We start from the raw sequence: 23,165 nt of genomic DNA, 5'->3' as shown, positions 1-23,165 counted from the left end.
TGGGAAGCTTGCTATTGAACCATTTAAGGAAAAAAATATGTTTTTGGATATATCCAAAGATATAATTCACTGTTAAGTATAGGTTGCCATAGAACTTCTCATGGCTTGCATTCCATGTAAAATGGTATCTAAAATGCTTTTAATCATTTCAGCTGGTTTAGGGATTTGAAGGATTTCTTCAAATATTCCAACTGGTGTTTAAACAGGAAAGCAAAATAGACCCAAAAAAGACTTTTGGCAGTGAAGAGTGAGTTCATGCCATTGAGAGTAAGCATGGAATTCCTGAAAGCGTTCAAGATCTTTCCCTGTAGAATCTGTTGGGAGCTGTACAATTGGCTCCCATAAAACAAGGATTGAAAGGCTTTTGAAAACTCTGCTCTTACCAGATGTATCTCTCCTTCCTGATATGTCATGAGATTTTGGAGCTTGGGAAGGTCTCACAGGGAACTGAAATAATGCTGTGAGGGTGGTGTGCCCCCAGAACTCGTTTCAGAGTGCTTGGCAAGGGAACCTCTTGCCTGCTGGGCTCAGGGTGGCAAAATCACTTGTGAAATGTAATTTTTGCCTCAGATGTTTATACTGATGCCTGATACAAATAGAGCATGAGTTCATTGCATACTGGGTATCTGTATTTCAGGAATTAGTGGCTACCGAGTGACCACTGCTCCTACCGACGGGCAGCAGGGCTCCACCTTGGAGGAAGTGGTAGGTGCAGATCAGACTACCTGCACCTTCGAAAACCTCAACCCTGGTGTGGAGTACAACGTCAGTGTTTACTCAGTCAAGGACGAGCAGGAGAGCGTCCCCATCTCCAAAACCATCACACAAGGTAACGAAAGGATGAGCAGCAGTTTTAGCTACACAAAACTCAAATCGTTGAGCCAAAGGGTTCTACATTGCAGAACTCCAGGTAGTCTGATGGCAGAGGGCTTGGACTTCGGTCTCAAGAAACAGAATAGCTGTGTGCCAGGGTATGACAGGAGCTTTTATAACCACTTTGGTGTAGGCAGCCTACATTCTGTCCATAGACAGCATGGTGTTAAGGAGATATGGGGCTGGTGCAGCAGTACACCGAGCTGGAGAGCAGCAGAGATTTGACTTGACCCTGCAGTGCCCCAGCATCTGGAGCACAGCCAGTGGGAGTAGGAAGTAGGTGAGGAGAGGTATGAATAGGATGCAAGCAAAGGAAGCTTTGGCAGCAATACTGGCAGAAGATCAGCCCAACAGAGAAAAGAGCAGAGACCGAAATGTCCATCTCCTGTAGCACTTCTGGGACACAAGTGGTCTGTGCCATCTCTCATTACATGCTGAGATGACTGCAGAAACTACCTTTATTGCCACAGTAGCAAAATTAATGTCCATCTCCCCAGATGGTTTCATTTCATTTTCCTTTGTGAGGGCCTTGTTTGTTTGTTTTTGTTTCTGCTCAGCCCTGAAGTGATGCCAGCTACTGTTTGCTTGCTTGTATAACACTGCTTTAAAATTTCCATGCTTCACTGAAGTGCTGTATGCTCCCTGGGAGTCAACTAATACTGTGATACTGCATAATTAAGGCAGTAATAGCTTTAGCCCTTTTTCCATCTTCTGGTGTGAGAAAGCTAAGAATGTATGTCTCTGGCTTTTAGCACTCTTTAAAGGTGATATGATACATGCATTCCATGTGGATTAACAATGATTTTACAGAAAAATTATATTTTTGGCATCTATTCTGTAAAATAAGTTTGTTTTTTCTTTCCTCTTGTCCTGGCAGGACAGTAAAATAGAACATAACCACTATTATTAAAGCCAGCCTCTTGCAATATTGCTCTCCCATAATTCCTTTTCAAGCTAAGACGTAACAGTCCAACAGAACTGATACTGAGCCTTGAATCTTTGACTCACCTACCAGTATCTGATCCTGAATAAGGAAAGGTAGATATTAACTCCCACTGATTTCAGGATCACCTGGCTAAAGTTCTACAGCCAAATCTTGTGGCTTAAGTCAATACCAGTTTATTGACTTCAGCAGCTGAAGGTTTGGCCGTTGTAGATTAAAGATGCATCTAACACTGACACACACAAGCACCCTTGTTCCATTCGTCTTAATGTACAGGAAAAGAACAGCTTTGCTCTAGGAATAATATCTATAGGAAAAATTATAGGAAGAGCTGTGCTCATTGGCCATACAGAAATGTAGGCAATATCTAGGAGGTCGTAACAGAGGATCAGTTCTGAGACTTTGAAAAACTTAGCCAACGAATCAAGTCAGCCTCTCGGCCACATCATGTGCCAGGCATACCCGCTGACTATGGGGACATTCTCACTCTTACAGAATACTTACCATCTAAAGCTCATTTTTAACCATTTGTCATCTTTCCAAAATGTATTTTTATTATTCACTGTTCTGGATCATCTTTTTTAGCACATATATTGGCAGCAGTTAGTGGTAAGTAGAACTTGAGGAATTCTGGGCCAGACCCTCAAGCCATTACAGGTATCTGAGACTTTTTTTTCCAAGTGCAGTGTAAGTAGCTTGGATACTGGGTGATCCTCACTGAAGCTTTATGAGGGTTCTCACTGGCTGGTGGTGTAGGCCAGTTCATCCCCTTTAAAGGGGTTGATATTTTTTTATTATCCCAATGATAAAAGTTAAACTTAACATTTGAACAAGACAACACAATCTCTAGGTCAATCACTAATATTGGTTTTATTTATACATTAATAAACCTTGTTCTTTTGTTTTTAACTCTGAAAAAATAATTGGGGTGTGCTTTTTTCCTCTATCAGAAAATGATGGTTCTTTGTCTCATAAATGCCTGGCCTGTTGCAGGCCTTTTTGAAAATTGTATGTCTGAATTGAAAGAACACTGTCTTGGGGGAAATCTGGGTTTCAGCTTCTGTCTGCCCAGTGAGGCAGCTGGAGACTGCGTAGAAGGGTACAAAATAAATTACAAAAATACCCCAACACCCTCCCCTTCCCCAAATTCCTTTTTCCCCCAAACCCTAAGAGAAAGTCTTCATATCACCACGATTGCTTCCACAGTTCTGTCGATGTTAATAGTGATGAACACTGCTTTTTTCTCCCCTGTCTTTCTTTTGCCTCTGTATGTCTTTGCCTCTCCCGTTTGCTCTTTAACTCATTAGAGGTGCCCCAACTCACTGACCTAAGCTTTGTTGACATAACTGACTCAAGCATCGGCCTGAGGTGGACCCCGTTAAATGCCTCCACCATTATTGGGTACCGCATCACAGTAGTTGCGGCAGGAGAAAGTGTCCCTATTTTTGAAGATTTTGTGGACTCCTCAGTAGGATACTACACAGTCACAGGCTTGGAGCCGGGCATTGATTACGACATCAGTGTAATCACACTCATTAATGGCGGAGAGAGCGCCCCTACCACTCTGACACAGCAAACGGGTGAATTTTGAAAACTTCTGTGTTTCGTGACATGGACGGTGTTTCATGCTGTCACTAGCTGTTGGGATGACAGGGCTTTGTCCAAAGAGGAAATGAGCCACTCACTGGGGGAAAAACAGACAAAAACCCAGCTTAATCCTTTTTCTAAATGGCAGCTGGGGCTGGATATGCACTGCTCAATTTGTTAATATGAGGCATTTTAACACTGTGAATGGCTGCAGGCTTGCAAGCCTCAATCACGTTCAGATTTCTGGGATCCAGTTGGAATCGAGACTGTGAAACACAAGCTATATATACACCAGACATTTAAACTGTGGTTCCCCAAAATCAGTGCCAAAGGGTGAAGCAGTTCAGCAGGCACCCTCCAGCTTATCTGTAGCCTTGATGGCTATTTGAGCCTCTAGCACTTTGTTTCAGTGGTGGCCCCACTCTTTCCACAATGCCCTAAAGGACGCAGATGAAACACCACTCCCTGAGGACATGCCATTGACAGCCATGTCACACCGTCGAGGGTCTCTGTAGTGCATGGGCAGAAGGCGAGCTGAAAACTGGTTCTTGCATGAACTCCTATTGTGTCTGAAAATCCGGAGGCTGTAAATCCTTCAACACAAGTAGAAGTAGTCATAGGAAATTAGTGGTATACCCTCTCCTCTCCTGTGTGTGCATGTATGGATTCTAGATGAGATGACTTTTCCAGCTGTAAGCTGCTGTATGGCAACTTTAAACCTCTCCTGGCTCCACATCTGTAATACGAAATCCAGCTGCAAGAAGCACGTTACTGAAACTTGCTACCTTGTTTTCAAATTAGCCCTGCAGGGTATATTTAAAGTATTGGGAAATGCCAGGAGGCTAAAGGAGCCTGACAGCAGTACAGGCGTATTTTTCTCTTAACTGTAGTAGAACCAAATGTAGTCTAGAAGTCTGTTTGCATGGATCTGACACAGTAGTCTGTTATGCATGAGATATTTTCTCTAGTGACTCCCTAAATATGTGTCTCCATCAGCTTTTATGTATCAGAGAAGATTAATATATATATTTGTCCTTTGCTGTGTAGCTGTGCCTCCTCCCACTGACCTCCGCTTCACTAACGTGGGGCCTGATACTATGAGAGTGACGTGGACTCCTCCAACTTCCATCGTGCTGAGCAGCTTCTTGGTGCGCTACTCACCTGTGAAGAAGGAGGAAGATGTTGCAGAGCTGACAATTTCACCCTCTGACAACATGGTGGTCTTAACAAGTAAGAGAATTACATAAGACAAATATAAGAGGCCCCTTGTTTATGGGTGGAGACGTGGCATGAGATGAGGGGAAAAAGAAAACTGCTGTAAGTATAACTGGCCAAACTCCCAGCTGATACAAGCTGATGTCAGAGTAGCCTCATGCAAACTCTCACGGGTGGATTTTGGCCACTTGCTTTAACTAAGTTAAAAGCAAACCACGGGAAAGCTTTTCCCATCAGTCCAAGGACGGTGGTGTATCAGAGTATGGGGTAATTGCTTTGCTTTGCAGCCTGGTTAGGTATTAAGAGTAAATACATATTACTCTCCTAGTTTGCCAAAGAAGACAAGGACCTATAGTGCAGAGGTTTAGGGGGGGCAATCAGAATGTGCCAAAGGTCATTGTTCCTTTGGTTCTGTATGTTTGGGACCAGAAGATAAATACTGTTTGGAACTTCAGACGATGTGGCAAAGAATCTTGGACACTTTTCAAAAACTGAGTTAATTTTTGCTGGTGCAAAAGTTGTGTTTTATTTCAAGGCTTTTTTTCTCCATCCTGGAATTGGATTGGTTGAATGAAATACAGTAGCTCTTTTTCAAATAAGGGTCCAGATCTGAAGCTCATGTGAATTAGAATAGCTGTGTTGAAAATCCTTGGCTCTGTTTTAGTTTATATCAGCTAAAGCTTTACCCTGGTACATAACTAGATAGCTAGAAGGGGCTGTGATGAAATCTCACTGCTTCTAGCCGGTCCCCGCAACACAAGAACACAGTGATACAGCTTACCATGCTCCTTCAGGCTAACACATTTCTGGCAACAGTAATGCCACAAAAAAAGATTTAAGTTTGACTGTCCCAAAGGCTCGAATCTTCCATCAGGTAAAATCTGATTACCCCCCATAAACACAATTAAAATTGCATAGCTTTTTAAGTGACTTCCAATCATTAGTAAAGAAATGTCTAAACCTCTTTACTTAAACTCCACAGATCTGCTCCCTGGTACTGAATACCTTGTGAGAGTCTACAGCGTTTCTGAGCAACATGAGAGTGCACCTTTGTCTGGAATCCAGAAAACAGGTACTTAGACAAACCATAAGATGTGTGTTAATTAGTGTCATCCATTAAGTTGATCGTGCTGCCCTTGCTTGTGTGGTCACCTTGTTGACAGACCATCAGCTAGATATCAAAGAGCAATGCAAATCCACAACTTGGGAAATACTAGGATGTCTAATATCTCATTAGGTGTGAGCCACAACTTTTGGTTCTAAATAGACCATCATAGACCCTGGCGTTAATGTACCAGTCGTGTGAGCCCAGGCAGAGCCTATTGTATCCGTCAGTGGCTTTTGTTTTACAGCTGTAACAGAGCTTGCTGGTTGTGTAGTGCTTTATGTTGTGTTGTCTGTGTAAGAACAAATATTAAAACAAGTCAGGCTGCTTATTTAGAGAAGACTTCAGATGTTGACCAAAGTTGCTGTACACTTTCCTGCAGTTATGTTCCAGTACTTGTTTATCTTGCTTTGATCCTGAACATGTGTGTTTAGTTCCACAGCTGAGTAGCATTTGGTTTAAGATATGGCAGAGTCATGGTACCGAGCTTCATGCAACAAGACAGTGGCGATGATTAGTACAGCTGAGCTCAGTCTCTTGTCTCTGAAATACCCAGGTCTCGATTCCCCCACTGGCCTTGACTTCTCGGATATAACTGCCAACTCTTTCACCGTCCACTGGATTGCTCCTCGTGCCACCATCACCGGCTACAGAATCCGGTACCACCCAGAGCATGGTCCCAGCAAGCCCAAGGAGGACCGCGTGCCCCCCTCACGGAACTCCATCACTCTTACCAACCTGCTCCCAGGGACCGAGTATGTGGTCAGCATCATCGCCATCAACGGCAGGGAGGAGAGCGTGCCCTTGGTCGGCCAGCAAACAACAGGTAAGCCTTGAGGGACGAGTAAGCTGACTAAAAGTTGCCTTGAGGATTTGGGGTGTCCTCTAGTGAGGTAGATGCTGTTAAAAGCAGATATGATACATCACTTGTAGATGTGTGCACAGGGCTAGAACTAAGACAGATGAGAAGCAGAGTATAGTGTGATGGGTGTGATCTGTAACTGATGTACGTCGTGTTCAGACTCTCTCTCACTTCTGTTTCTAGTGTCTGATGTTCCAAGGGACCTGGAAGTTACCCCCACCAGCCCAACCAGCCTCGTGATCTCCTGGGATGCTCCTGCAGTGACAGTCCGATACTACCGGATCACTTACGGTGAAACAGGTGAGGGCAAGCTGCTCTGGCAGTTGCAGACCAGCAGATCTAGTCTGAGGCTATCAGAAAGCCACAGCAAATAGCAGAGACAGTTTGACTGCAGCAGACAAAAACCCCTCTCTTTGAGATCTTTGCGGCATGTTTAAAGAAGATTGTCGAATACAAGGTTTATTTATGCAGGAGAGCAAATTATCTTCATCTGCCCCCTGCAAAAAGGAGCATTTGGAGCATTCCAGTCATTTTAGAGGTGGTTCTGTGTGCATATTTAATTTTTCATTGGGTTGGACTGAAAAAAACTGACGCAAAATTCACTGAAATCAACATCATCTTCTCTTCAACTTAATGCATCTAAGATTGTCCTGTTTTTTTATGATTGAAAATGTATACTTGAAGAGATCCATTACATTTTTTTTTTCTTCTTCACATCATCCTCTTTAGGTGGAAGCAGCCCTGTACAGGAGTTTACAGTGCCTGGCACCGTGTCCACTGCTACCATCACTGGCCTCAAACCTGGCGTGGACTACACTATCACCGTGTACGCTGTAACTGGTCGTGGAGACAGCCCTGCCAGCAGCAAGCCAGTTACTGTCACCTACAAAACAGGTGAGACCGGTCTATATGACAAAACTCTACAAAAACATCACCAAAAAAGAACCACAACAGTTTTTTGTTTTGGCTTACCCCCAAAAAGTTGTCACTGATCCCTGGTTTGTGTTAGAAGCCATAGGCTGTGTTTTAAACACATCATTTTCCATGGAGCTGCATATAATGGTGGCCCAGCATGATAAGTACATGACACAGAAGGGGATCACAGGCTCAGACTTTTGGAGGAGGGGAGACCAAGTGGAGTCCAGATGGGAACAAGCAATATTTGACTCATTGTGGAGTGGAAATGTTGTTGGGCTCTTGTATTGGAAGTCCTGGTTGGCTGCACTCTGGTGCTTCTGGTGCACTGTGACTGCAATGAGACCTGAATTTCTAACTCCAGGACTCTTCTCACTTCTGGTCTGGATCTAGCATAATCCTACTCCTACCATAGCTGCAGATGAAAGCATTTAGTAACCTTTAAAAACAACAGAAATCCTCAGCTAACCTTTATATGGGTATGTCACCCATCTAGCATGGTTAAGACCTTTTTGCTCTGGGCTAACATGCTGCTATTTATTTGTCCCTCATGTTTTCTGTTCCAAGAAGCACAGCCTAGAAAAGAGAGAAGAATAAAAATTCAGCTAGGAGGTAACTGTGGAGGGAGGGTTTCCTGTAGCGTTGTACTCAGAAAACCTGTTTTTATTGCCCAGAAATAGACACACCATCCCAGATGCAAGTTACCGATGTGCAGGACAACAGTATCAGCATCAGATGGCTCCCTTCAACATCCCCAGTCACAGGATATCGGGTGACAGCTGTCCCCAAGAAAGGCCATGGACCCACAAAAACTAAAAATGTCCCTCCAGGTAAGAGTACAGGACATCCTTCAACAGGTCTATAAAGCATGCAAGACTGGACCACTAGAATCAGCACTACCAGGTGCTAGGCATATGCTCCAAACCAAACTTTTTCCCGCTTACACTTTTTTTCCATCCTGCTAACTTCACTGAAGTTTCATGCAGCAGAAGCGAGGGCACTTTTTTGCCCTGAAAACTTGACACTTCTGTGATGCCACTCTGCTGCAAAGGTTTGTTCCTGGCAATCTCAGTGTATCCAAGAGGTATCTGGATTTTTAAGTGAATGCTATTGGGTTTTCTACCATCCAGCAAAACTTCCACCAACATCCGGAGGGTCAAATTGTCCCTTAAGCACAGCATATGGAACTTAGTCCCTTGATCTTGTGACCGTAAAGGGCCAGCCAGCTCTCAGGTTGCTCTTAGGAACATGGGCAGAAGGTTCTGTGGGATTTGCAGATCTCATCGCTCAGGCATGTTTGTGCTGCATTTGGGCTTAATGGTCAATCCTATTGCAGAAAACAACAAGAACTGGTCAGATCTTGCTTTTTCTACCGTGTTAATCTTCTCCCTTTGAGCTGTGGGGCCTTTGAGCAGGTGCAAATTGCAGGTGCCTTGTCCTGCACTGCCAGAGAAGCATAGTGCAAGCAGAATTTAAACCTGATGTGTCAAACTTCTCTCATTTTAATGTTCAGTCGTGAAATGACTAATATAGGCCCTTCATCCAAGAGTGCTTGGAGGCCAGTTCTCCACAGCTTTGTGCAGCTGCAGACAGACTAACGTTGTTCTTTCCCTGCCAGATCAAACACAAGTCACTATTGAAGGTCTCCAGCCCACAGTTGAGTACATGGTCAGTGTCTACGCTCAGAATCAGAACGGAGAGAGCCTCCCCTTGGTGGAGACAGCTGTCACCAGTATGTATTTCACTTTGCGGTAACAAAACACGCATTATTTATTGATGTCTGAATCTACCATGCAGTGTCACATCCCCAGTGAAGCCAAGTGGCAGGTGCCTCGTTCCCAGGAGAATGTGAGGTGGCCTGCCCTGCGATAAGTACCACGCACCTAAATTGCAGATGCTGGCAAAAATGCTGTCCTTCTCCCCCAGACGCTGGCAAAATGCAGTTTTCCACCCCACAAAATGCTGCGCTTCCAATTTTCTTTCACTAAAGCCACGAAGTCTCTTTGGGCTTTGCCTTCAGCCAATCAGTGGAAAAAAATGTGCAAAGATCTCCTTTATGGAGTTAGTTGGCAAAGATGATTACCGCTAAGGGACTGGACTGAACTTGGAGCATTTCTCCTGTGCAAAGGAGTAAAGGGAACTGAATGAGTTACCAAGAATTTATGACTAGGCACTACCAAAAGAAAAAAAAAAAAAGCCACCCTCCAGTTGCTCTTATCTGCCTGGACAGTACTGCTCTGAGCACAGAGGAGGCAAGAGGGAACATGCAATAAATTCAGAAGAGTGCCTGTGATGTAAAGTGCCCTTTTCAGGGACATCTCTGGGGCAGGAATTTCCATATACACTATTCCTGTGTTCAAGCTTGCATTCAAAACCACAGCTCAGCCACAAATAGTTGCAGGACTGTCCTAAAGACAACAGATGCTTCCCTAAAGCTTTTCAGAGGAGGGGAAAGTTCATGTCAGTTTCAAACCAAAAAGTTCCTGGAAAAAATCATCTTTGCCAACTAGAAAATGTGGAAAATTCAGGACTAACATAACATGGCAAATAAAGTTTCAGTCTTTTAGATGAGCATAATTTGGAGGCAATATAAAAATGGCATTATAGTTCCTTTTATTATGTATGACAGATGGGTATAGCTCTATGGTAGCCACAGTAGACTTGTATGGAGCAAGGCTCACTTACCTTGCAGTCTAGCACCAAGCTTCCTTTCTAGGAAAATCTAATTAATTGGTCTAATTAGGACGTGTGTGCATCACCCAGTTGCACCTGGGGACATTCTGTGCACTCAATACAGAGCTGAAAAGTTTTCTGTTCCTAACTGATATCTTAAAATGTAATATCCTGAGTAATTTTCTTGATAAGTGTGTTAATTGGATGTTAATTTATGAAAGAAAATAGCGGGACTGATTCTCCTCGGACTGGTGCTTCGCACAGCAGCTGACGATAGTGAAAAGCTAACGCAGCATGAACGCAAACTTACCGAGTCAGCTGGGCTGTCTGGCTGCCTTTAGCACTGGGCACCACGTACTGGCTCTGACGAAACAGGTCTTGAGATGGCCAGATCCTTAATTCTTTCCTCTTGACCACTTGAAGCTAGCTTAATGCTGCTGGAGGTGTCTGAAGGGGGTTCCAGTGCCAAGGGGATTCAGAGGCAGGTACAGAGCGGGGTCTGGGCTGCCTCGAAGGTGCTCAGCGAGGCTCAGAGTGCCTTCCTGCTGTCTGGCACCCACAGACTGTCAGCCTGACTCTGCACAGGCGTAAGCATGTGTGCAAGGTGCAGCACAGAGGAGAATCAAGTACCCTCTCGCCCGCGCAAAACCGAAAACTGCTTTGCATGTAATAGAGAAGCTTTTGATTTTCCTCACCCACAACCTGCTTTTTATCACTTAACCTCTTACCGTTAATTTGCCTAACAGACATTGACCGCCCTAAAGGACTAACATTCACTGAGGTGGATGTTGATTCCATCAAAATTGCTTGGGAAAGCCCGCAGGGGCAAGTCACCAGGTACAGGGTGACCTACTCAAGCCCTGAGGATGGAATCCATGAGCTATTGCCGGCCCCAGGTGGCGAAGAAGACACTGCTGAGCTGCATGGCCTCAGGCCAGGTTCTGAGTACACTATCAATATCGTTGCCATATACGATGACATGGAGAGCCTGCCCCTCACTGGGACCCAGTCCACAGGTACACCTCTAACTGCACGCCCAGCAGGCCATGGCAGCTTCTGCCCCGTTGGGTAAAGTGTGCTGCTGGTGCTCGGCCCTGGGGAAGCCCCCGGGGGCAGCAAAGGGGATGTGATTGCTCCGAGAGATGAGGAGAGGGCACTGGAGAGCTGGCTGCCAGCCGAGTCTACCTGCAGCATGTGCTGGGGAATGCAGAGCATGCAGGAAAAACCAGCTGGAATGAAGGAGCAGATTGCAGGGAAAGGAGGGATGTTACCTTATTAGCCTTTTCTCAGTCCTTGAGTGGATTGGTGATGTTCAGTCCCTAGTCAGGGAGCCAAGTGCCCGGTGGGAATACCCTCTCTCCACACCCTTGTCTTGTCTGTAGGGTTTGGGGGCCCTGTGACCAAAAGCAGTTACCAAAACCAGAGAGATTAGGGCAGCTTCCAGCCCCCAGTGTCCTCACCTCCTCGTGAAGCAGATCAGTGTGAAAAGCTTGGAGATAGTTTGACTCAGAAGTCTCAGAGCTTCTGCATCCTTCACTGGCACTGCCCTAAGGACTGCAGCCCATGTGTATGCCCCCACCCTGCACTCGCATCACCTCCACAAGAACAGGGCCTTCTCTGTTCAGGAGACCGCATTCCCTGATGCGCCAGTCTGATCCAACCCAGAGCAGAGCACATTTAAAAGTCCTTTGTGAGAAAGGAAAAGGAAACTCTTCCTTGAGATACAATTACTTCTAGCAATATGGAATTCATCACAAAGCTTGCACAGTGCCAGACATGTCGCCGTAGCACCTTTGTAATAAAGGTTTCCCATTCATTTGTGGATGAAAAGTTGGCACTCTAATTCCAGGGCTGTAATGAGGACAGTGGTTCCTAGTGTTCAGATTGCTGCACTAAACCTAAGCAAAGTGCTGTAATGATTGAAACAGCTGGCTGACTACCTGCCAGAAAAGCAAATGGAGTAATTTTTTAAAGCCCACTCGCTGTGGCTCACCCTTTGTGGCTTGTTCAGAAGTGTATTTGAAGCCATTCAAGACTTCCATTGGCTCTTATGGCCTTTAGATTGAGCTCTGCTTGAGCAAAGCAGCAAGGGAGAAACATCTTTTATTTCCAGTCTATAAAATTAGAAAACTTCACAGCAATATGCTAATAGGGGGCACTATAGTAAGGAATATTTTTCCCTGTTTACAGCCTGAGGATTACAAACAGTAAGGCAAGAGGTTTCAGTGGATGCTTCCTGTGTTATGCAAGCATTTGTTTTTAAAGATATCAGATATATTAGCTCACAAACAGCCTCTTGTGATGAGCCTTATGGCCACCACAGCTCTGCTTTTCCATTGCCTTGCTCTCTGTGTAGTAATTTACACTTGTGTAAGTGGCTGTAAAATGCTTCCCCTCTGCATTTGGCAGTATTTTTATATCCTCTTTGCGATTCCTGAGCCTGCTTCCTACTTACTTTTGTAAGACATCAGTCATGCTTTAGAAGTGAACAGAGAGAGACAAGTGAAGCAGGACTAAACTACCAGCCGTGTGATGAAAAGCAGAGGCAGGCAGAAGAATTAAAACAGATTGGCCTATTACAGGTGTAAACACCTCCCAAAGCATTCACCTTGTATCTCAGTGTTGTTGCTCACCTAACTTCGGGGCTGAAGCAATGAGACCTCCTTATTTCTCCAGAAAAGGCTCACCACAGATTTGAGAATCTCCTCCTGAATGCCTTATCCCCTTCCATGGTGCTGTGCACCTGTGTTTGCAGGAAGCACACTGCTTTCCCCCTCATGTATTTCAGGCCTGAAAGTGTCTCATGTTCAGGACAGAATACTGTTTTATCTGAGACCATCATCTCCTTCAAACTAACCATGTGCCAATCCTGATTTCTGCAGCAATCCCACCTCCAACAAACCTGCAGTTTACTCAGGTAACTCCCACCAGTCTTACCGTCAACTGGAATGCACCAAACGTTCGTCTGACTGGCTACAGAGTCAGAGTGAACCCCAAAGAGAAGACTGGTCCTATGAAAGAAATCAACCTTTCTCCGGACAGTACATCTGCCGTTGTGTCTGGATTAATGGTAACTTTCCTTTGCGCGATGCAGAGAAGTGTGTTTTGGTGTGCTATGAGAAGGAAATGTTAAAACTTGAACCCGTTTAAAATTCCTGGGTTGGAAACCTCAGCTGGAGTAGCTCATTACAGTTCCTGGGGGTCTGACTCCGTTTGAAGTCTCGCTAGCCATCAGCTGTAACTATTCATTATCATAGTTTTTAAAAGGCGAGGAACTGGCCTACTGAATCTGCATTCCTCCTCCCCCCCTGGTTTAGCACAGAGACTGGATGCCTTAATCAAATGCAAATCATCAGGTTCACAATCAACAACAACCCAGAAAAATGCTTTTACTCATCTTTTACAAAAGAGGTCAGATAAAGTGACCTTACACAGTGTTTTTCAAGCTGTGATATGGGAGATCTGGCAGTCTTGCCTATTTCTAAGACATCTGCAAAATGTAAGTAAAAAATGCAGGTCTTTTATGAGTATGCTTAAATTTGCTATATAGCCATCTTCTCCACTGGAAACATTTCAGTAGTTCGTGTACTGGAAAATGCTGAAAATCACTGCTCTTGGGGTGCCTGCTATCTTAAAAAGCTACTGATCTGTTTTTAAGGAGTTTTATGAATCATTTTGAAAAGTGAGCCTTAAAATACATTCTAATTTAAGTGGACTCCTGGTCTGATGCAGTCAAAGACTAAAGACCATGCTTAAAGCTTTAACTTCCACTATTCTCTTTTCTTCACAGCAAGAGCACCTTATCATAGCAAATGGCATCCATTAACCCCAGGAGAAACAGGATAGCAATTAGCTTTTCCTGAAGAGTGAGCTGTGAAGCACAGAGATCCCAAAATGAGGGATGACAAGCTTCTTCCAGGATTTCCTCTGCTCCTGGGTGCACACATGTACACTAACAGCATTACCAACACTACTGTTTACCAGGGTCCATGTCTCATGACAGGTGGAAGTCAGAATCATCCCATTAATCCCTCACTGATTGATTTTAAGGTTTCATACCTCAGTAACTGGTCAGGAAGAAATGGGGCTCTACCAAACACAAGGGCATTTTCTCCCCCTGTCAGGTCCTTGTCATAACATGGTGTAACTTCTTCTGTTCTAGGTGGCAACCAAGTATGAAGTGAGTGTGTATGCACTGAAGGACTCTCTGACCAGCCGACCAGCCCAGGGGGTGGTGACCACTCTTGAAAGTAAGTGGGGGATCCTCCTCAAATATTCTGTGCTGGGTGGGGAGGCCCAGAGACGGATCAAACCCTGTCCAACAAAGGCCTTCACAAACATTTAGCTGGTCAGATTCACAATCCCTGCAGTACTGACAGGAGACTTTCCTTCTGGTGCAGATGTTAGTCCCCCTCGTAGAGCCCGTGTGACAGATGCCACAGAGACAACCATCACCATTACCTGGAGAACCAAGACCGAGACCATCACTGGCTTCCAAATCGATGCCATCCCAGCAAGTGGCCAGAACCCCATCCAGAGGACCATCAGCCCTGATGTCAGGGCCTACACTATCACTGGTGAGTGAGATGCTTCAGCAGGCCATCAGCAGGTGTGCTGGGTTCTTGCTTTGTAGCAGAATTTCCTTGATGTGTGTAATACAGGAAAAAATATTTGAGTCATTAAGAGCAGTCTCCAATAAGTTGTTGAAAGACATTTTGCTCCCTCTTAGATGATTTCCCTCAGATTAACATTACAACAGATAGTGTGAAGAATCTTCAGCAGTGAAGATTCTTTTCTAACTGGAGCTGCCTTTTGTAGTGTCTTTACTGTTTTAGCAAGAAAAGCTAATGTTTCTTTCAACTTCATTTCAGGCTTGCAACCTGGCACTGACTACAAGATCTACCTTTACACTCTGAACGAGAATGCACGCAGCTCCCCAGTAGTGATTGATGCCTCCACAGGTAATGACATTGCCTGACTTCTCTGCTCATGTTCATACAGCGATCACCTGTGGGCGGGCAGAAGTTGTGCATATCTGACCACGTATAATGTTATGACTTGCAGCAATACATGTTATTTTTGAGTTTGAAAAGGGTCTCAGCAGAGAGAGTCTGGGTAAAGCTGCTCGCCTTTCCTGCACTTTACTTGTTTCCTTTTGTTTTCACCTAGCTATCGATGCTCCTTCCAACCTGCGCTTCCTTACAACCACAAGCAACTCCCTCCTGGCTACCTGGCAGCCTCCCCGAGCCAAGATCACAGGCTATATCATCAGGTACGAGAAACCTGGCTCACCAGCCAAGGAGCTCCTGCCTCGCCCTCGGCCCAGCACCACCGAGGCCACTATTACTGGTACGTGTCTCTGCTTTGTTCGGGAGCTCCTCACTTGAAGCACTTGAGCTTAAGAGTTGTTTTTCTTTTACTAGTAGCTGGGAACTGTCTGACTCCATCCTCTCAACACCCCTTGCCCTCTTACCTTGCGTAAATATACCACTAGCTCATGCAGCCACAGCAAAGAACATCAGAGCACAGAAAGCACTAAGGAATTCCCTCCCTCCCTGTGCAGAAAAATCCCAGCTTTGTTCCTGCGTGCCTTCTGGGGGCAGTACAAAGAGTCCAGCCCCATGCTCCTCAGAACAAGCTGAAATCTGACCCTGTCAGCTAGGATTGCAGATGCTGCAGACACAAAACATGAGTCTTCAGAATGCGTGACTGACAGAGTGCCAGAATCATGGGCTCTTTCGCTTGAGTGCACAACAGTTGTGGCGGCAGGGGAAGGAAACATCTGTGTATTGTTCAGATCTGATAGCGGATCTGATTGGAGACATGTATTGTGTTTATAGGACAGGCATGCCCATAAAACCACTGCCTCTCATTAGAAACTATAATAACAGAACAAAGCTGTCCTTCTCTTAGCTGACCATCACATTTTATCATTAGGCCTTCCCCCCTCTCTCTCTTTAAATATAAAATTTTGTCTTTCCTCCCTCCCTAGGTTTGGAACCAGGAACTGAATACGTCATCTACATCATTGCTGTGAAGAACAATCAAAAGAGTGAACCGCTGATGGGCAAAAAAAGGACAGGTAAAATAAAGCTCTGGGTGGTTGTTGTGTGCTAACAGGAGGTGATGCCCCCCTCTTGGGGAATACCAACTCAAGAATGAAACAGCAATAGTATGTAAAATATCCTGTTCACACCATTTGGCCGTTCTTTTTTGAGTCAAATAGGCTTTGTAAGGAGGATTTCCTTTCTAGGATGCAGGAGGTGAGATTCCTAAGTTATTTGAATGATTTTTGGCTATGTTTGAACACCAAGAACAAATCAACATGCTTGGTGCTTGATTCTGGGCTGGGTACTTAATCCGTAATTAATTTAAGGCTAATATTCATTTCCTTCTAGCTTATTATACCATCAAAAGCAGAATCCACTTATTTGTTGCCCATTGCATTTCTTTCTTCACCCCCTCCACAGTTTGAGATTGAGATACCTGCAAAATACCCTCTGGATATCTGAATGCCATCTAGGGGCTAGTTTCTTACTGCACACCAGTGGTTTTCTTAATTGATAACCTCAGAATATCTGTTGTAATTACATCTTCTCGGTTTGAGCACTGGTGGCTTCCTTGGGATGCAGCGTTCAAAACTGTTGCTCTGCTGTATGAAAAATTCATACCAACACGCTTCTTATGCTCATGTATGAAATAAATATATTTATATGTCATATAAATATATATGAGAGAAATCATTGCCTTCACGGTAATCACAATGAGATCATAAGAAGTGTGTTGTATCTTGGACAACTGCTAATCTTCGCTTGGAGCAGTGTACAGCACCCACTGCAGCCGTTTGATTTACCACTGTTAATTTGCCGTGCTTTGCTTTATGGCTTCTAACCTTTCTTTGGCTAGATGAGCTTCCCACGTTGATTACCAGACCGCACCCCAACCAGCCCGACATTCTCGACGTACCTTCCATCGACGAGGGGACCCCCTACCTCACCAACAATAGGTATGACAATGGAAACGGTATCCAACTTCCAGGCACCTCAGGGCACCCCCAGACAATAGGACACCAGGGGCAGCAAGTCTTCTTTGAGGAGCACGGCTACAGGCGGCCTGTACCCACCACAGCGACTCCCCTTAGGCCAGGGTCGAGGCGGCAGCCGCCGAACGTGGACGAAGCCATCGAAATCCCCGGGTACCAAGTGCCGATCATCGTCGAACCTTCCTACCCTCACTCCCGGGGGCCCAGGCGCAACGACAGCACGGGGCAGGAGGCTCTCTCTCAGACCACCATCTCTTGGAGGCCGTTGCTGGAGAGCACTGAGTACATCATCTCATGTCAGCCCGTCAGCCAGGACGAAGACACTTTGCAGGTAAGCGAACTGCCTGAGCATGGGGATGGTGCTGGAGTCGCTCTTGGGCCCTCCATCCTTTTACTGTGCTAAAGGTGGCAGGCAGGGTTGGCTTAGACTTTTTAATGCAGCTGAGGGCAGGAAGGATAAATGCTTCTTGTTCACTGAGAGGCTACAGGATAAAACAGCCAAAGCAAAGCCCTTGAAATGCTGTCAGTACCAACGTTTCACCAGGGAAAGGGGTAGTCAGGGAGACAACTGGGAATTTGCTCTAGAGTTTCGAAGACTCAGGTTCTGCTCCTCCAAGCCAAAGACTTGCTTAGCCAGTCTCCTTTCTCCCCCTCCATTTCTGTCTCCCTGAAATGGTGATAACTTACCCATGACAAACCACAGCCCAAAGTAATTAACTCAGTGGTGTTTGAAGATCTCACTGAGGGGAACAAGCTGGCTGCATCACAGTACAGTGCATAAGTCAATCTAAACACCATTTCTGTCTTGTAAGTGGGGTGACACCTAAGGAGTAACCACCCTTCCCTTTTTGGTGACGTGCCACTGCTGTTGTTGCAGTTCAGGGTCCCTGGCACTTCCTCCAGTGCTACGCTCACCGGCCTTACGAGAGGGGCCACCTACAACATCATAGTGGAAGCCCTGAAAGATCACCGGAGACAAAAGGTGCTGGAGGAGGTAGTCACGGTTGGCAATACTGGTAAGTGAAAGCTCTGGAGTCGAGGTGAGCCTTTGCTGCACCTGCCTCACTTTCTTTGATCAAGGAAGCGAGTACCTGGTGCCCTGGCTCAAGAATAGTTCTGAAAGGAACCTTTGCCAGCAGGGAACTGGGCCAAGTAATTTGTAAGGTCCGCTGGTTTTGGATAGCTGCCCCACTGATTGTGTGACCGCAGCTGTTTTGATCAGTTGTCTGATTAGGGAGAACGTGCCCTGAGGCTCCATACATTCCTCAAGGGTCTGTGCTGGAGAGAAAGGGCAAGAGATCTGGCACTTGCAGCTCTCCAAGGAAGTCAGGGATCCTGCTGGTGGTGCAGATTCCTGCCCAGCAGGGAGGACTTGGAGTCACAGTAACACAGTGTGCTCGTGGGAGGATGCCGGTGGCCAGTTTAAGTGCTCCATCAGTCATTTGCCTCTGCTTCTGTGCTGGCTAGCCAGCAGCACCACGGGGCTGTCCTGAAGGTCCAGTGGCAGGGCAGGCTGCCTGCAGAGATGCTGATGAAGCACAAACAGGCTGCACTTAGCAGCCTCGTGACCCACCACAAGTACTTGTGGGCAGAGGCAGCGCTTGCCACAGCTGGAAAGCCCAGAGCCCACACACACCCTGCGGGACCCGGACTTTGCTTGTACCAGCACAGGGAAACGATCAGCAACCGTTTCTTCCCTCCCTCCATTTCATCCTGTGTATTTTGAGATCAAAAAAGAAGGCAGGAAATTTGTCTCTCCAACAAGGTCTCATTCCACTCCATCACCCCACCATAAGCTAGGGTCTGAAATGCCCCCCGAAAGCACCCATGCAGCCACCACCCCCCTACCTTTGTCCCCAGCATCTCACAGCACGTTTCTCCTACACAGGCTAACTCAGATTGCTGCTTCTCAGCAGCAAATGCAAAATCTCACGCTTGCTTGGAACTTGGCAAATCAAAATGAAAATAGCCTTCACGTCGGCTTTTCTTCTCATTCAACTGCTCTGACACATGCAAATGGAAAATAAATCGCAGGGAGTCTGATCCGCTGACAGAGTCATCAGGCGTGTGCCCGTGGGGTAGTTCCATTACTACCACGATGTTTTAAGGAAGAAAATGCACATATTCAGTGCAAATCGTTCTGTCTTTCAGTAGCTCCTATTGCTGTGTATGATGCCTGTTTCTTTTCTTTCCCTTCCAGTGTCTGAAGGACTCAACCAGCCGGCTGACGACACCTGCTACGACACGTTCACCGGCTCCTTCTATTCCATTGGCGAGGAGTGGGAGCGGTTATCAGAAACTGGCTTTAAACTCTGGTGCCAGTGCTTAGGCTTTGGCAGTGGTCATTTCAGATGCGATTCTTCTAGTGAGTAGCTGGCTTCTGACCACCCCTCCCCGTCCCTAACCCCCCCGAGCTCTAAGGGCATGTTTGACAGCCAGTCTGATCCAAACATGACGCAAATGACCACTGGCTCTTCAGTTTTTAAACCAAATCAGGGTTTTGCATCATTATTAGTGATGGAAAACTCTGATTATTTCTCAGCTGTGCAACTCGTGTAGCATTGCTATTCATTGCATCAGCAGTGATCAATATGGTGTTGATATACGATGACTTTTTCCACTAAAGTTACATGTTTTTGTTATTTTCCTACCCTTTCCAGGTCTATCTAGGCAATGGGTAAATAAATGTGAGATAGACAAGGTGCCTAAATGACAATATCTGAGTAGCCATTTAAGAAGACAGCTTTGAATAGTAAACTCTGGTTGAATTTTCACCTCCCAGTTATGCTGCAGAGGGCCAGACAGAACTTGTGTGGATTTCAGTGGGTATTACAGCAAGTCCAGAGCCTGCTTTGCAAAGCATCTTGCAGAACCAGTTCTCTGATTTCTCTCAGTGGCTCTTTGAAACCATGGAGCAGACAATGCCACTGCCACAGCTCTAAGGTGCAGTCTTGGCAGGACCGAGGCTTACATGGAAGAGTTTCAGGTTTCATGCAAGGGCATGGAACAAAAATCTGTGGTGGTTTAACACAACACGTCCGATGCATTTAAATTGCAGAGTAAGCTAAGCACAAAGGGCACTTCTGCAATTTGCATAGACTCAGAGTGACTGCAGGGGAGACATTTGTTTTACTGGATTAATATCGATATTTCATCATTTGATACACATGCCTCACCCCTTGTTTTCTTTTGCAGTTTGTGATAGTTTTACTGGATATTTGTTCAAAAATATTTTTCTCTCCCTTCCTACCTTGTATTTCTTCTTCTCCAGCCCTCTCCAACACCAATCTTTGTCACATCTTACTCTTTTCCTAAGAGGTTCTGCCCATTTCCCACTTGTCACAGACCTCACCAGTTACAAGCTGCAGGAGTCTGTGTTGTCCTCAGGACCCACAAGAGCTGAAGGGATTCTTTCTCTTGCCCCTCTGTTGGTTTCCGAGACAACATCAAGCGGTTCTCCTGCTGTGTTACTGCAGCACGTGGGGTAACTCCTACTTATGTTCCTCTGCCTTCTCCAGAGTGGTGCCACGACAACGGTGTGAACTACAAGATCGGGGAGAAGTGGGACCGGCAGGGGGAGAACGGCCAGATGATGAGCTGCACCTGCCTTGGAAATGGGAAAGGAGAGTTCAAGTGTGAACCTCGTAAGTCACCTCCTGCTGTTAAGAGCACCAATTTGGGAAGCTTCGGTATCCATCTCAAGGCTGTTCCCATTCACTTTGGGTACTGCCATGGTGGCAAGCAGGGTATCAGTGTTATTAGATCCAAGCTGTGGAGGCTAAATTGGGAACAGATTTTAATCTGTTCTCCCAGGAGCTGAAAGCATGACACTCCACATGAAATCCTATGCTTACAAAGAAAACCCTCTTAGTTCAGGTCACAGCACACTCAGTGCCTGCCTGCCTTTACCCCAAAGCCACACATTAGGGATGTGTCACCTCACTAAGTGGTACAGATTGCCCTAATCAGCAGCACAGGACACTTCTGCAGGGCCTGTCACCTGAAGATCCTTTGGATTCAGCAACATGAATTAAACAGCATCGCCCCTGTCAGGCAAATACCCTCACAGTCTAGTTGAAGGTGTCTAGGGAGCTACAGAAATGACTGATATTCCCCACGCCAGCCAGCAGGCCTCTGGTCAGAGGCTCCTGTTGTGAGCTCTGCTACTGCCAGAGCCAAGCACAGGCCCTGCAACCGAGTTCTGTTTCTCCACAGATGAGACCACGTGCTACGATGATGGGAAAATGTACCAAGTTGGGGAGCAGTGGCAGAAGGAGTACTTCGGGGCCATCTGTTCCTGCACTTGTTACGGAGGACAGCAGGTAAGCAGGAGGGACTCGGCACGCCGAGCGTGCAGTGAGGAGAGCAGTCTTAGGACTGTCGGGTTTCTGGTCAGATGGTGTCTCACTGTCTGGCCAAAACAGGCCCGGAGAAGAAGAAAAATAATTAGTAGGAGAGCTTAACCACTTGTAGGGCCTTGGACTCAGGGCCTGTGTGGTATAAAAAGGGAACAACCTCGGTGGTGGTGGAGCTGTTCCCGTGTGTGAGGTCTAACTGGTGCTCTGTTCCCTAGGGCTGGCGTTGTGACAACTGCCGCCGGCCCAGCGTGGAGGTGGCCCCCGAAGGCTCAGCCGGCCACACCTACACGCAGTTCACACAGAGATACCACCAGGCCACCAACACCGTGAGTATGCTTTCCTCCTCTGCCCTCCCAAAATGCGCGGCCGGTCTGGGGCACAGAGAAGGGGGGGGTCTGGGCAGGGCCTGGGGGCTGAGAGGAGCATGCAGCTTTGTGCTTGTGGCTGATAGCTACTGATAAAGCAAACCACCACTCTGCTCACCAAAGGCCAGCTCACACTTCCACACACAGCGTCAGCGGGGCTCTAGTGGCACTCAGCAGCTCCGGGAGATGCCTGCATGCTCTGGCAGTAGTGCACGTAGTGACGTCCTTGTCTCCTTGCTGCTGTGAAGCCCCTGCTTTGTGCTCACGAAGCTGAGCAGCTGCACGGGCTGGCACCCAGCAGCCCCCCCACGAGTGTCTGCCCTCCCAGGACAGAGCGCTAACTGCTTTCCTTCCCTCCCGACAGAATGTCAACTGCCCCATTGAGTGTTTCATGCCCCTAGATGTACAGGCAGACACACAACATCCACGGGGAAAGTAACATCCAGCAAGACTTCTTGCGGCAAGGGCGACAGCCAAACCAAAGCATAAATACCTGTCTGCCACCATTACCATCCAAACTGGAGTGATGCTAGCCAAACTGCATCTTTGGAGAATGGCCCTTCGTTCTGGAGCCATTCTCCCAGCTTAAGCTCAACTCACAGCTTCTCCAAGCGCCACTCTTGGAGTGTTTCAGACTTTTCTCATGATAGCAACTGTCTTGTTTTTGCTCAAAGTGTTGAATACCAGTCAGTATTCTCAAATTTAAAGGAAAAAGCGAAGGGGGAGGATGCTAACCCAAATTGGCAGGGGATCAAACTATTAAGGGGGAGGGAGAGTGTAGAAATTAAAGGTTCCTGTGCTATGCAAACAACATTTGAGTACGACATTACTGAAGTTTAGAGATAGGAAAGTCCACCAAACACTTCTGCTTTCACATAAGCGTGCAGCCAGCAATAAGATAGGAAAAGCAAATCCAATCACTGTGATATTTAAAATATGCACAGTCCTAATTCTTTCTCAATGATCCTAGTATTTTCCTAGCTGTATCTTTGTATCTCATACTGTTATTTATCAGTTTTGTTCCCCTGACCTTCAAGTGTTTTTATATGGGAATAAAATGTATTAAAGACACTTAGTATGCAGTTGACAAAGAGGAATTTGGTGTAATTATGATCAGTGATTATTTTTATACTGTAAGTGCCAAAGCTTTACTACTGTGGAAAAGAAAAAAACAACTCTTTTAATAAAAAGATTTACAAACCAGTTTAAGCGATTCTCTTTGCTACC

General features: G+C 46.0%; 1 protein-coding gene across 1 annotated transcript in view; it reads left to right on the top strand.

Moving 5' to 3' along the window:
* Window positions 1-23,091, top strand: part of FN1 (fibronectin 1) — a gene marked incomplete at its 5' end in the record, with an annotated part of 51,304 nt that extends 28,213 nt beyond the window's left edge. Inside the window, 22 exons of the mRNA XM_084289404.1 lie at window positions 638-829; window positions 4,451-4,633; window positions 5,601-5,690; window positions 6,280-6,549; window positions 6,769-6,885; window positions 7,315-7,479; window positions 8,175-8,330; window positions 9,119-9,232; window positions 10,920-11,189; window positions 13,056-13,243; window positions 14,336-14,423; window positions 14,574-14,750; window positions 15,045-15,134; window positions 15,343-15,522; window positions 16,166-16,255; window positions 17,080-17,546; window positions 18,093-18,231; window positions 19,416-19,580; window positions 20,734-20,859; window positions 21,431-21,537; window positions 21,789-21,899; window positions 22,303-23,091. Of these exons, the coding sequence (XP_084145530.1) occupies window positions 638-829; window positions 4,451-4,633; window positions 5,601-5,690; window positions 6,280-6,549; window positions 6,769-6,885; window positions 7,315-7,479; window positions 8,175-8,330; window positions 9,119-9,232; window positions 10,920-11,189; window positions 13,056-13,243; window positions 14,336-14,423; window positions 14,574-14,750; window positions 15,045-15,134; window positions 15,343-15,522; window positions 16,166-16,255; window positions 17,080-17,546; window positions 18,093-18,231; window positions 19,416-19,580; window positions 20,734-20,859; window positions 21,431-21,537; window positions 21,789-21,899; window positions 22,303-22,377 (3,560 nt within the window). The 3' untranslated portion in view covers window positions 22,378-23,091. The remainder of the gene's footprint in view (window positions 1-637; window positions 830-4,450; window positions 4,634-5,600; window positions 5,691-6,279; window positions 6,550-6,768; window positions 6,886-7,314; window positions 7,480-8,174; window positions 8,331-9,118; window positions 9,233-10,919; window positions 11,190-13,055; window positions 13,244-14,335; window positions 14,424-14,573; window positions 14,751-15,044; window positions 15,135-15,342; window positions 15,523-16,165; window positions 16,256-17,079; window positions 17,547-18,092; window positions 18,232-19,415; window positions 19,581-20,733; window positions 20,860-21,430; window positions 21,538-21,788; window positions 21,900-22,302) is intronic.
* Between the last annotated feature and the right edge of the window lie 74 nt (window positions 23,092-23,165).

This window comes from Netta rufina (genome assembly GCF_964035555.1).
Source record: "Netta rufina genome assembly, chromosome: 6".
Classification (NCBI taxonomy): Eukaryota; Metazoa; Chordata; class Aves; order Anseriformes; family Anatidae; genus Netta; species Netta rufina.
This window is presented reverse-complemented; position numbering and strand designations above follow the sequence as displayed.